General features: G+C 35.5%; 1 protein-coding gene across 1 annotated transcript in view; it reads right to left on the minus strand.

Moving 5' to 3' along the window:
- The window catches only part of LOC109851321 (probable Xaa-Pro aminopeptidase P), a 41,711-nt gene extending 26,971 nt beyond the window's left edge, over positions 1–14,740 (minus strand). The window contains exons 1-7 of the mRNA XM_020421394.1: positions 14,466–14,740; positions 14,315–14,378; positions 10,454–10,593; positions 9,988–10,272; positions 8,988–9,110; positions 5,324–5,585; positions 1,740–1,771 (exon numbers count right to left, since the gene is read on the minus strand). Coding sequence (XP_020276983.1) covers positions 1,740–1,771; positions 5,324–5,585; positions 8,988–9,110; positions 9,988–10,272; positions 10,454–10,593; positions 14,315–14,378; positions 14,466–14,558 — 999 coding nt within the window. The 5' untranslated portion in view covers positions 14,559–14,740. The remainder of the gene's footprint in view (positions 1–1,739; positions 1,772–5,323; positions 5,586–8,987; positions 9,111–9,987; positions 10,273–10,453; positions 10,594–14,314; positions 14,379–14,465) is intronic.

Genomic DNA, 15,250 nt, shown 5'->3' on the forward strand with positions numbered 1-15,250 from the left:
AAACTAAGTTCATTGGATAATATGTATTCTTAGGCTATGAGAGGCATAATTCTTTTTATAACTTCTATAATTATATAGCTTGTAACGTTGTATGCAATTGATTAGTGGTCTAGATTTGGATAAAAAATGTCAAGAATTAGTAAGATTTGCAATGAGTCTTAAACCTCACATGTAACTCCTCAAGTTGCGAAAGGAATTTGGGTATATTTGAACAAGTGAGAAAAAACTCGGTTTATATATAAAATTATAAGTTTACAATTTAAATTTGATCCTCATTAATTTTTACTAACTAATTTATTGGAGATACTAGGTCCATGCAAAGAGAAGAAATCGTCTTGAACAAAAGAGGATTCACTCTCTTGTATACATTGTGTATAATATGAAATTAAGAGAGAGAAACATGCAAAGAAAAGCTTATGCAGATCATATATTAGCGTGGAAGTCGCAGATTCAGAAGATGAATGGATTGCTCCAAATAAGGATGAATACACTAGAAGAGTAGATGTGAAAGATGATAGGTTACATTTTGATGTTGCTTCGGCGGATAAAATTTGAGAGGAGACTTGAGGACATGGAAGCAAGTGTATCAAATACGCGACAAAGAGTACACTTAAGCCAAAGTAGGCAGTAACCATATGATTTACATAATTATTATTTACATATCATTGATATATTCTTTAAAATTTATAACTTGGCAAAGGAAAGGAAGTTCAGATCATTGACGACGAAGTGATGCCCATATTAAAGGAAATGATGAAGTCGATGACGAATTAATGAACAACCTATTTAATTTGGTGTAAGACGAAGAAGATGATTAATTGTTTTAGTATCTAGTATTCATCAGTTTGATGAATTTTAAGTATTTAAGAGTGAATGTTCAAAATTGTTATTACTTACTAGATGTGAAACTTTAACATACAGATTTTAATTAGAGTTTGGAAATTAAACATTATTAATTTTTTGGTTGAGGGTGTTATGAGCACATAGTACAAATTTGTGTTGATGTGTGTGTGCGTGAAGAATATGGGTATGCTTGGTAGCAAACACCAAGTTATGGTGCTTGGCTATGATGCACGTATATAAATACGGGACACGGATACGACACAGACACGGATACGGGATACGATAAAATCCAAAAAAATAGGATACGGGGATACGATAAGGATTTTTTTTAAAAATATTATTATATATAGAAAAATTTATAAAATTCAACTAATCAACTAACAATCTAAAATATGAATCTATCACAAAATAACAAGTTTGTAAATAGAAAGTACCTCAAGATGAAGTGGAAGTTGAGAGATTGAGAGAGAGGATTAGGGTTAGGGTTAGGGTTTTTTCTTATTCTCTTTCGTTTGAGTCAGTTGAAGATCGAATCGAACGGGAGATTTGAGAAATATGGATGAGTTTTTTAATCGAACGGTTCGGGTTGGATTTTAACAACCAAACCCGCAACCCGAATGAATCGGTCTTCGGCGAATCCGAACCGTGTCCGAGCCTAATTTGACCGTTGACTCGTGTCGAACACGGATTGACCGTGTCCGACACGTGTCATGCACGTGTCGTGACGAATCCGTGTCCGATTCGAGTTGGAAACGGATTCGTGGCCTCCGAGGGCGAATCTGTGCTTCAGAGGTGCTTGGTAGTGAGGTGGAGAAATCTCAACCATAGATGTGAGTGAGATTAGTTAGATGGAAAGTACATCCCATGTGACACATTTTCTCTTTGTACTTTACAACCTTAGATATAGGGTTGAGATGCATCAAGCTCACTACCAAGCACCAAATTTGTGTTAGGCACTAACTACTAAGCATATCTGTTTCTACATACCCACACACATACATGCAAACATATACACACACAGACATGTGTGTGTGTGTATATATGGAGATGACCATGCTTGGTACCAAACGCTAAGCTTGTGCTTCATAGTGACGAGGATGCATCCACCTCACTACCAATTACCAAACACCAAGTTTATGTTTGGTAAGGAATATTTTTATGAGGGGCAGCACAGGCTATGTCAAACAGTCAGGGTTCCGAGGTTTCGAACCCCGATTTATTTAGTAGCCTAACCACGAGAGGGCTGGGGAGAGGTCCTAATTAGTCAGGGTTGGCAACCCCGACTAATTAGGATCGTGGTTTTTTTTAAATGACCCACTTTCTCACCACGTGCACTTTCTGGCCACGAAGCTGATGTGGCAAGAAAGTAGGTCGATTTTGGTAAATAAGTTTGGATACGATCGATTTTTGGGATTAAAATTGTGAATGGGTTTATTTCAAAATTTTCTTCAACTAACTTATTAAATTATTTAAATAAAGTATTATAGTCCTTTATAATTATGATATGCATAATTATTAAACTAGGAACAATTATAAAGTACAATAATGATTTATTACAATTATCCTAAATTACAAATATACTATTATAATTATTATAGTATATTACAGTATAAATAAATTTTTTAAAAATGTCATTATTACTTAAATAAATAATGAGAAAGTAATCATTCAAATAATAATATTTTTTATACAAATCATTTTACACAATTTTATTGTACAATTTTAACTTATATAGTTAATTTTACACAATTTTTATTGTACAATTTTAATTGGTCTAATAATTTATTATTGTTGTAAAAGCCACTTTATTATTTTCCAGTCAATGGAAAAAATTTAAAACATAAACAAGTATGCCCACGTGCATAGCACGTGCACTATACTAGTTATAATTAAAATTTTAATTTCATATCGCATATACGTTAATGAAATGTACATCACTGTATTGGTGCAACTGATGGGACCTACATTCCGTGTATGGTATATGGCGAGGTCCAAACTCCATACTGTAATAGGCATGGCTATCTTTCTCAAGATGTCCTTGCAGAATACATTTGAACTTGAGTTTATTTTTTATCTTGAAAGATGTAATGAGTAGAAGTGCATGCAAATTTTTAATCCTAATAGTAATAATTTTCATTCAATTTGTCAGATTTTTTATATATTTTTTTCAAGAATTTTGTCGATTATAATTCAAAAAATATGTTCTTGAAGGCAAATTCTATTTAGTTAATGATGGTTACCTTGTATCGAGGTATGAGGTACCACCATAAGGAGTTCGGCCTAACCAACAACCGCCAGAGGTCATGCAACTCATATGTTTCGTTCAACCATCAGCAAGCATCTCTTTAAAATTGTATCAAGCTTATTTTTAGCATTTTCAAGACGAGGTTCACTACTTTCCAGGCTCAACCTCCCGGTTTTCCATAAGAGAGGAAATCATGGTTTGGGCAAGTATCAGTCAGCATGACTTTCTAAAGTTGGAGAACTCAAACAATGACTTTGAAGTTACTGATTTATTGCGAGGCACCGTGTAATGTTGCGCCACGTGATGGTGATTCTGATGAGGATGGCGATTTACATACTCAACAAGGCACAACTGACGATTGCAGCAAGTTGGAACAAGTGGCGCAAACTATGTGGGAGAACGGGGCACGAGTACCCCGAGGAGTCTAGATCAGAGTTGTTGTCCGTTGGAGTATATTCGTATTAATTAAAATTTTATTTAAGACTGAGAGTCTGAGACGTTATTTCTAATAATTAAGATGTATCTTAAACTAGACGGTTCTTCTTTAAATAATAATTTAATAAATAATATGTGTTAATTATAATAATATTAAGCTAGTTGGATTTAATTTATACTTAATTATTTAAGTACAATATTGTTAATACATTATATTAATTAATATATATAATTCAGTATATATTCAAATAAAAGTAAAAAGTAACTAATTAATACATTTTAAATAAATATAAAAATAATAAGATAATTAATATAATTAAAAATATTTTTAATACATCATATTGATTATAATGAAGGCCAAATTATGTTAATTTTGGTTATTTAAACTATTATTATTATTATATTTAATTCATGATGTGATGTAACAATAAATTTATTTGTTCTTAATTGATTCATAAATATCATATTTTAAAAAAGATTTCATCATCAATTGTCTCACTCAAATTGTCTCATTATCCCATTTTATCTCACTTTATCCTAGATTTTCCCACTCAAATTGTTCCAAGGGGGTAAAATTATCCCAATTAGCCCAAAGTCTCTCAATGAATAACCCCCTAAGAACTTGCGCACAATTCGAATATTGGGTATCGATTGGATTTTTTTATGCCTAAGTTTTTGAAATAGATTAGACTTATCCGGCATGCATCAACTTTGATTCTCTATAGAGTATATACCGGTTCCCATTTTCTGACATAGTAAAGTGTGACTCACTAATAACAGGATTAGGGTCGAATCAGAAGCATGCAAGGATATGCGGTTGATTTGGAGGCACAAGGGACAATTGACTAATAGTAATCAGGGACACTAGAATCACAAGATCACTACTTTATATCAATGTGCCATCAATTTATCATCATCTATTTACTTTGGTTTAATCAGCTGCATCTGCATTCTTAGTTGGAAGATATGAATTGAGACACAAACTGAAGTCATATATCACAAGTGTTATATTGAACCTTAATAGAAATTTTCTTAAGTTCATACAAAAGAAAGTCGACAACATACATGTTTGTTTGTGAATATAAATATATTTCAAATGTGTGTGTGTGTGTGTGTGTTTATTTTTTTTTTTGGTTTGGTCACATATAGGGATTGATAAAGAATTAATATAATAATAATAATAATAATAATAATAGTAATAATAATGATGATGATGATAAACCAATTAATCGACTAAGTTTTAATAATGAATGTTTATTATAGTTCATTTAATTCATGCAAATAACTGATCTAAGAGATAAGGTAGACAGGTTATTAAAATATACAAACAAGTGACAATCCCTTGTAACTGATGAAACTGATGAAAATGGCTAACAATTGAAGGGGCCTGCTGGTGTAGTTGGACTAACATAGAGGAAAATATTCTTTGTTGCTATTACCCAATTCAGCCTCAGTATAGATAATTAAGTACAAAATTCTAAAATACGGGGAAAAAACAGTTTCCTAGATGATTCAGACGTTTTTCATTTTAAAGCACGCAAATTATCTGATTTGGTAAATTAAAAACTGAAATATGGATTTCCATGTTAGCAATATGTTAGCCGTTTGATCTTAAACGCTTTGATGAAAATGATGGTTTGGAGCGTGAATGTGGTGGGTGGGTAGGGTTGATAAGGATGACATATTAATGTCAGCACTATAAAATAATAAACAGCCATGCATTCATGATCATGTGGAAATGGAAACTACTAAGATTTAAATGTCATTGAGCTAGACTGAACAAAAGAGGACTTCCCCGACATACCTTGATAGCTTTTGCAAGTGCCAAAGGTGACTGTTGCATGATAACTCGATCAGAAGCCAGCTTTGAGTAGAGTGCAAGGCAGCAAGAGACTGGGTCAATCCATATTTTACCATTTTCCCTAGTTTTTTGGGCCTCATCACAAGCTTCCTTGCGAGCACCTGAACAGCTTAACTTCCCAGAAGCAAGCAAGCTTGCATCTGACTCAACTACTTTGTACTCACGGACTTCAATTCCATTATTGCTCATATAAGATTGTACCTGAACTCAAAAGGTTAATAAAAGAAATCAAAATGATAGACTTAAAATGGCCATGGCCCGTGATACATAAGATTCGTTTTATCCATTATCTCAAATTAAATTGTATCGTTTCTCATATACGGTCAACTTTTAGACTTTAGTAAGTATAACAGCACCAAAATTCATCAAAGAATTTAAAACATTGACTGGGCAGAGATGTATTAACATGGTTAACATTGATAGACTTAAAACGACCATGGTATATATAATTCTTTTTTTTAACAATGTCAGAATTAAATTGTATTGATTTTCATGTACAACAAATTATGCTGTGTAACATCATTAAAATTCGTCAAAGAATTTATAAGGTCGGACCAGATAGTATTAACACAGGCCAAATTGAGAATAAGCATAGGGACCAAGTGCCTAAGTTTCATCATACTGGCAGCTAGCATGAAATGTATTTAGTGGATAACACTGTATCAGCTGAACCTGGAAAAAATAATCATGATAGAACAAGAATAATCTAATAGAAACATTTATCTTATTCAATTATGGAAAGCATGACTGAAATACAGCAAAGAATTTTGGTAAAGGTCATTATACACAATGATTGTCATCTAAAGTGGTGACAGCAGGGAATGAGTCCCACAAACTAGAAAGATGATGCATACTCATAAATGGTGGAGCATAAGTATCCTACTCCTACCTTGGCAGAAGCTACAAGTCTGCATAGTTGGACAGTATGGTCTCATAGACAATATGGTCCCATAGATGTTTTGCTTATATTATGGTGAAATAACAATTTGCAAAAAGTTCTAGGCGTCGGACTGGAGTCTACCGCATAAGCGAGGGCCTAGGTGGATTTTTCTTTCTTTTTTTTAAGTGGTGGTGGAAGAGGCTTTGTTGAGTGTTGGAGGAGGTGTTCGTAATTGGCAGAGGTCAGAGGACATGGAGATGACAACAGAGGAAACACAACCACAACCTAAAAAGTGTAGTCCGCATAAGCAGCCCACACCACGCTAGGCGCTCCCAAGACCTAGGCGAGCAGCCCAGGTACCGTTTCGGCCTAGGCGGGTGCCATTTCTTAAAACATTGGAAATAAACATCAGACCCTGGGTGCCAAGGGCCACTTCAACAAAATTGTAGACAAGCAGTGACCAGCAAAAGAGAATCATCTTCACATTTGACATTAATATAAAAATAAGTAATTATCTCAAAAAGGCAATATTTACCAACTAAGGAGAGATGGTGGACCGAGGAAATCCAAAAGGCAGTTGAAGGAAAACTTGTGTAAAGAATGTCAAAAGCGTAGCAGGCTAGAACAGTGAAATTTTAAAATATACACTGTGAAGAAGGAAGATACGGATTTGCTTAGGCTCAACACAAGAAATGTGCCATTTTTTAAGTTAAACTAAGGGGAAATGTATGACCTTCCAGCCGACAAGTAAAGCATGAAGACATAGGCAACTTTAAGTATCTGAGATTAAAGACAAGAAAACTTTAAGCATGTAAGGTTAAAGACAAGAAAAAAATTTGAAGAACTGTGGAGGAATTATTTTCACAAGTTGTCCATTGTAGGAGGTAAACATGCAGTCAAAATTCTAGGCAGGGTCAAGTTAAGGGTACTTTAATAAAGATGAAAATTAAAAGAGTCGTGTGATAATATTCCTACTGAATTAGTAAATGAACTGGAGAAAGCAGTTACTCTGGCTACTAAATTGTTAAAAGAAATTATACCAGCTACAAAATGCTTAAACATATGAAGGAGAAGAAGCACTATACAATTATACCAATGACACCAGCATAAGAGATAAATTAATATAATGAGACCAAAAACAAAACTTGGGATATTCCAGAGAAGGCTATCATGGAAGTTACTTACTTCAAGGTTTTAAGAAAAGAACTAGACATGCTTTCATTAATTTATAAAGTTGTGAAGGGAGATTACATAGTGTGTTTCAGAAGATAAAAGGGCTTAAAATCATGTCATTAAGGAGCGGACGCTACATATATATACATTACACAGACACACACACATATACATATATATGTATATGTACGTAGATACATACATATATCATATGTGTGTGTGTGTGTGTGTGTGTGTGTGTGTGTATACATATACATGTATATGTATAGGGAGAGGGGGGGGAGAGACAGAGAGCTAATTTATCTCCTTCTAAGAGGAGACTCACTCTCATCAGTCTTTTTTTTTTTTTTTTTGCCCAATCCTTTTCAATCCAATGAATAGAAAGAAAATATGGGGATATGTCATCCCGCAAAGATTAAGATGACACCTTCTGAACTTTGGGCCATTGAGCGTGAGCATTCACTGCTATAAAAGTATGAGGAGATTCTCCACATATAATTACAGAGGTTTACATCAAATGCCAGCAGTAGGACCTATCGATTTGAATAGGAATACAAGGCATTTCAGATGAGATACCGTCCCACATGTCATTTGTTGACGACGTTGTATTAGTTGGTGGAAGTAAAGAAAAGATTATTGTTAAAGTTAAAAAGGTCAACAAAAACATTAGAACCTAGGAGAAGTAAAATCACCAAGATAAAGCTGAAATACAATGGATGGAACTTTATGAAAGTAAAAGAAACAAGGATAACTTCACATTGATGGCTAAAAATTACTATATTCCTTTATTTTTTGGTACAAGTCCTTAAATTTCTTATTATTTTGAAATTAATCCCTCAAATCATTGGAATTGCTATTAGGTCTGCCAATCCTTAAGTTATTTTGAAGTTAGTCCCTCAAATCATTGACATTACTATTAGGTCCCCAAATTCATAATTACTATGAGGTCCCCAAATTCATGATTTATTTTGAAATTAGTCCCCCAATCAAGAGTAGAAGTAGCAATTACAGGGATTAATCTGAAACAACTTATAAGAATGGGATTGGGAGGCAGGTCTTGAAGGTTGATAGGTCGGGAATTTTAAACCATAAACACGACAAAAGATGTATCCTATCGTTTCAAGTTCTTGCCAAATGCTTATTGCACTGCCTGTTTATAGATCTTATAAAATAAAATTGGAAGATCGTACAAGAATCTAATGCAGAGAGATGTAAGAGATCAGATTGTAACTGGATTTGTTATTTGGCATGTAAAGGCATAGAAATTAGGAGAATTTTGTGAAGAAACTGATAACTACTTTCACGAGGACTTATGAGGACATTATACAATCATGTTATGATAATGCAAAGACTAAAGCTACAAATGTGACTGATTTAGAGTAACAAGAAAACTCTGAGAGAGAGAGAGAGAGAGAGAGGTTATGTGCTACATTTACTTTTCACTGCATGATCATTATTGTAAAATGGTATACTTCAACTGTCTATATAATTTAATTTTAACTTACAAACAGAATTTACAATTACAATCATTTTTCAGGGCAAAGACTGACCTCAGGATTAACCTTTCTCTTATCCACATAAAAGAACGCCGAGTCAATTGTTACTATTGCATATGCATGAACAACTGGAGAATATGCTACATCATTTCCTCGAACATTATATAACCAAGCAACCTAATTGAAAACAGAAATTAGAAAGATGTGAGAGTACAATCATGATCAGAAATTTAGGAAGATACCCATAAATATGACAGAAACAAAATATTGCAACAAGCACTGTCGAAAAAAGCAGCAAAAAAGCAGTGGTATAAAGCGGAAGAGGCCATTGGCCGCTTTGCTTTGCTTCAAAATATGAAGCGCCATTGGCTTTTTGCTCACAAAGGTGAAAAAAGCAACAAAAGTAATGAAAAGCAGAGAAAAGCGCTAAATAGCAATTAATACCGCTGTAAAACACCTAAAACCCCTCTTATTCTAATATCTCTCTTTCTCTTTCTCTATTACAAACACACACAAGAAAAACCTAAGGCCCCAAATCATCCTCCGCCTCTACCACCTCCCACTGAATCCGCCACCTCCCGCGGCCAATTCCGCCTTCAGAAGGTTCTCCAATCTCCACCACCGCCTCCAGCACCTTCTCTTGCAACCTCCAACTCCTCTCGCGCCACCTCTCACCATCTCTCACTATCTCCAGCAAGCTCCTCATTGAAGCCTCAGTCCACTGCTCCATCTCCTCCACTGCCTCGCCGAAGCACTATTACTTTGTTAGCATTATGTGATTATTACATGTCTATTTCATGCTTGGGATCTCTATAAATCATCAAATATGTATTTGTAGAACTTTTTTAGATTTTTCTTGAATTTTCCTTATTTTGAATATTTATCTATATTTAAACTTGACAGCTTTTTTACTTGGCGCTTTTTTACTCTTTGATCTGCTTAAAACCCCAAAGGCCCCAAAAGATCTAAATGGGGCCTCGCTCAGCTTTCCGCTTTCTATAACCTTGGCTTTAAGCAACAATTGGCAAATCATAACAAAGGAGGAAGAAGATACCTCATCAAGTGCAGTAATAATGATACCGAAGGCTTTCTCTTGCATAAGTTTTTCTCTTAGATCCTTCAATTTGTCTTCTACAGAACGGCCTGTGAACTCTAAAGGGTGTACCACTACAGGAAGTTCCTCAGCTGGTGGACGATCTTTCCAAACTTCATCCACCAAGTTGGTGGACAGTTGTATTAATGTCTGTTTGTTCCTGGTGAACGCACGCTCCCATCTTTGAGCAGTTTCAACAGATACACACCACGGGTCTATTCCTATAGCACCCTCACTTGGAATGTTCTGAAAGAAAAGTAACAAATAACCGGTATATTATCAAGATGAGCAACATTAAGCAAAGATAATCACATCCAAAAAGGCATAGTGGCAATCTGTACATGCACAGGAAAGACTTTAGAAAGACATCTATATTGAATTGAATAGAGTGATAGAAACAAATCAATGAGAGAGAATGACATCTCACATCAGCTATCCAAGTCTCAACAGCTGGATCTTCACCAATTCGCATGAGCTTCCACCGTTCACTCAGTTGTTGAGTAGCCTGCAAGAAATATCGGCCATCCGTCCACAAGAATGCCTCGTTTTTTGTTATAAGGGCCAAACCTAATTGACGATAAAAGATTAACAGTCTACAACGGGAAATTCTGAATATCTAAACATACATGAATTTGATCTAGATAAAATAAAGGTGTGCAGATCAATGGAACCATACACAGGATGACCAACTGGCGGTTCACATTTAGCTATTGCAGATAGCTCTACAATGCCATAGATATCGTTTTACCTACATGTCCGACTATGCGTTATGTGAATAATGATATAATGAACAACCTCAAAGAAGAAGGGAGGAAAAATCTATATCGCCATGTCAGATAACGACTGGTTTGTACATGTCCAAACTGAATTTAAGTGGTGAGGTTCTTCAATAATATATATCCGATATTGTGAAATGTAAAGCGTCCATCATGAATGAAATAAAGTAGGCAGACTAATATGCAATAAAATCAAATTTTTTTATCCACCTACATCCTAAGATCCATACGTAGAAGAAGATCCAAGATAGAAAATTACCTGAAGCGTGCAGATTAACAACGAAAAACTACGTACTCGTTGAAATGTTGCGCGGCAATTGTAGCGACGCCTCTACTAGTATCCACACGAACTTGTTGGAACTCCGCGCGTCAGTGTGCTAGCACTTTGAAGACGGCGGCCTTTGGAGTTTCTCTCTCTTTTTCCTCACGATTTCAAAAGCTCGGTTGGATAATTAAAAGGTCCATCCCATGCCCTTTTTTATAGGACTGTGAGGTAGTTTCTCAAACCGTAAAGAGATCGGGATTCCAATCATACGGTTTCTCAAAATATAATTTGATCGGGATTCCAATCATACGGTTTCTCAAAATATAATTTGTTCAAATCAAATCATATCTTTAAACCGTGATTGATCATATCAATTTGATTGCTAGGAGATAGGTTCATTGAACTTGGTCAGTATTTCTTTCAAACGTGATTGATCAAATCAGTTCTGATCAATTAATCGAGATTGATCAAATCAATCCTTATCCAATTACCCGATAGCCTCACAACTAATCATATCTCTATATGACTTAATTTATGCGGGCTTTCTTAATAATGTTCCAACATGTTTTTGTGTGCGACCTAATAGGTTTACACGATGTTGGCAGTGAGCCAAAATACTTTTTTTCAGCCCACAAGTCATAAGCGGACCCTAGCAGGACATTATGACTACCCAAATCATGTAAAGGTCATCTCAGACGAAACCTAGTTCACAATGGACATATGTCGGTCTCTTCATCACTAGATATCTTGATTGAACTCAAGACAGGAAGCGTGTCAACCTTATACAATTCAACCTTTAATTTCTCGCACCTGAAGTTAGACTGACTTTTCAATAGTTGACTCTCAACTAATTAGGCATGGCTATGCACTTTCTCAGTCTATCTTCTTCGAGGGGCCCGGAGATATCTTACTCTCATTTATATGAGAGGGACAAATTCCATCTTGACCATTCACATCCCTCTGCATGATTCATAGCATACCCGATTGATACCTTTATTATTATCCGTTTAGGGAAACGTTTGGTAACATCAAAGTATACAATCCTCATGTAGGAAACTATGATAATCTCAGGTCAAAAGACCGAACATAATCATTGTATGAAACCTACTGATGACACATATAATCCATGCAGTGTTTCATAGCGGGTCAGTCCAATATCATGTTCACCAACATATACCCATGTAATTGACTTGATATCTCATATCCATGATCCGTGAAACATGATCATCAATCAATCCACATACTGCCTATAAAATCATTAGTCTCCCAACCAATGACAAAAGACAATGACTATTTAGAATAACATCACAATCTAATTACAGAGTTTCACGTTCAAGTCACATACTTAATGATCCATAATAAGTGATTTATTCAAAGGACCGAATAACAGATTATTCATAGAAGTTGCATAAACATAAATTAAACACAATCATCTCTGTGATTGGTCTCTAGGGCATATCATACTAACAATGAATGCATCCAATTTAAACAAACTTACTCTTTACACCTCTGATACTAGAGGATGACAAAAAAACAACAAGGGATGGGTCCCAGTTTCTAATTCATCCCCGAATGTGATTGATTTCAACAATATGGACACCTATGATCCATCATAGGCATTGGATCATCATCAGCCAAGGAGAGATTACTATCATGAGTCCGGATTCAACAAGTTAAAGACTAGGGGATGACAAAAATAACAAGGGGCGGGTCCCAGTTTCTAATGCCTATGATCCATGATAGGCATTGGATCATCACCAGCTAAGGAGAGATTACTCTCATGATTCCTGATTCAACAAGTTAAAGACTAGTTTACCATATAAAGAAAAAGAGTTGTGAACTTGTGGATGAGAATGACTAAGTGACTAAGTTATGGGTCTATGGATGAAAAAGACTAAGTGGCGCAACTAACAAATTAGTTATATCGTTTTTATCCATCCCAAATTAACACAAAAGCCTTCTTTTTTTTCTTTTCTTATACTATATTTTCTAGAGTCTAAAGTAGAATAGGAAAATCTCCAGTGACCTCAATTTCTCAGATGTTGTGGGTTTGCATCTTGGTCAAAAATTTTGGGATTCTCATCATAACATAGCGTGGATTTCCACCTCTTGACATTTTATAATCAGATAAGTAGGATGGCTTTCGAAAATGCAACTTTAGTAACAGGGTATGGTGCAAAGGATTGGATGATAAATCCATGTAAATTAAGGTACGCTTAAAGAAGTGGGCAAGCCATAATCTGGGTAAAAATCATAATATAGCGTGGATTTCCATCTGTTGAGTTAGTCCTGAGCTCAAAATCACTATGAAGGCATATATTGCAGGTATGACTAATAAAAATGACCAAAAATGGACTGTTAATCTCAAATACGTATATTATCTCAATTGATCTATCCTTGTAAACTTTGGATTTTGATGAGAAAGGTATTATCGTAGAAAAGTGCAATGCAATGGACGGCAGCAGGCAACCCTTCATGTGATTGTTCCTGCTTTTATTTATTAACAGTTGGGATGACCCACAATACTTCAGCTCATCTCAATATAAATGTTCAGATACCACAAATAATAGGTTCTTCTTAAATTAGCAATCCTCAATGTACCCCTTTTCTAAATGGTACAACTTTGAGGTCAATCAAAGTTTCAGATATAAAAATTAATTATCTTAAGCTTCTAAATGTGATTCAAATCATGTCTACCTTCATCATCTTGGGAACCGAAATACACATGCTGCATATACACAAAAGAAAGGCAATAGCAGCTCTCATTGCAGTTCTTCTGTGAACTGTTGCATGTTACTCTTAATACACAATCAAGCAAACACAGAATGCTGGAACGCACTGAAAATGCTCTCAACCTTCTCCCTTCAATCCCCAACAGCTATAGGGAAAGTTCAATTTTTATAAAAGAGAGGATCCGGCATTATTGATAATTGCACAAGATACGTAAGATATATCGTGTAACCAACAATTCTCAATCTATAACCTTTTGCAAATCAAAATTTGCACTATAGGTTTAAATTTACGTGAATTCTTTCAGTACACGCATTTACTCGTGTCAGAAATTTTAGTGAGGCTTAACCCCTTCGACCAAAAGAATACAAATGAGAAATCGCCATTAGCCAAGTGGCTAGAAAACTAGATTCTCTGACAATGAAGCATGTGAAGTCACATGTAAACGCACAAGAACACATCTTTCCTAAAAATCTTCGGGAAAAATGTCAATTAATTGAACGATAAAGATCTTTACCAGCGCTCCCGCTGAACTTGGAGACAAATTCACGCCTCTTATCTCTCGCAGATACGTACTCACTCTGCAAATGGGAAGGTCACAAATTTAGAAACCAAATCAAATGAAATCAAATCAAATCGATGGCGATCATCGGAAACCCTAGGTTGACCTGATGATTATCTTCAGAAGGGACGATGAGAGCATCGAGAGGAGGGGAATGAGAAGCCATCAGCGATCGCAGGGCATCGAGGGGATCCGCCATCGCTACGGTTTCGTTCTCCGATGTTTTTCAAGATCTTGAAGGAGATGGAGGAGTTTAGAGGAGAGAGAAGCGAGCAGGTATATTTTCGTCTGTTGCTCGCGTTTTATAAATGATGATGACGATGAATGAGAGCAGCGTCTTTGGATGACGGATGAATGTATGAATCTCGGAGTATTGAAGCGAGGCACGCGAGCCTAGGTTGGGACCGTGGTTTCGGGTTAAAATATCTCATCCTGACTCAGATGCATCTATAACTCAATTGCGACTCTTTGGTGTTCGGCAAATTTAATTCTATGCCCAATTTGATAAAGCAAATGCGGTGAAGTGCCAAGACTTAATTAACGTGGGAAAGCAACTTTAAAGTGAGTGAGAAGGACAAATTTTAGAAACAATCATATTTGAATTTTTAGCAAAAAACGACCCGTTTCGAAATTATTTGTAAAAACCGACCTGGTTTTAGCCCTGTCACTAAAATCAGGTCGGTTTTTGAAAAAAAAAATTACGAAACTCCCGTGAAGTTTAAAAATATGCTAAACTTCCTCCCGTGAAGTTTAAAAATATGCTAAACTTCCGTGAAGTTTAGCATATTTTTAAACTTCATGGGAGTTCAACTGCCGTGAAGATTAAATTCTTCAAAAATCTTCATGGGAGTTCAACTCCCGTGAAGATTTATTCAGAGAACAGACTTCACG

The sequence above is a fragment of the Asparagus officinalis genome, chromosome 8, assembly GCF_001876935.1.
Source record: "Asparagus officinalis chromosome 8, Aspof.V1, whole genome shotgun sequence".
Lineage (NCBI taxonomy): Eukaryota > Viridiplantae > Streptophyta > Magnoliopsida > Asparagales > Asparagaceae > Asparagus > Asparagus officinalis.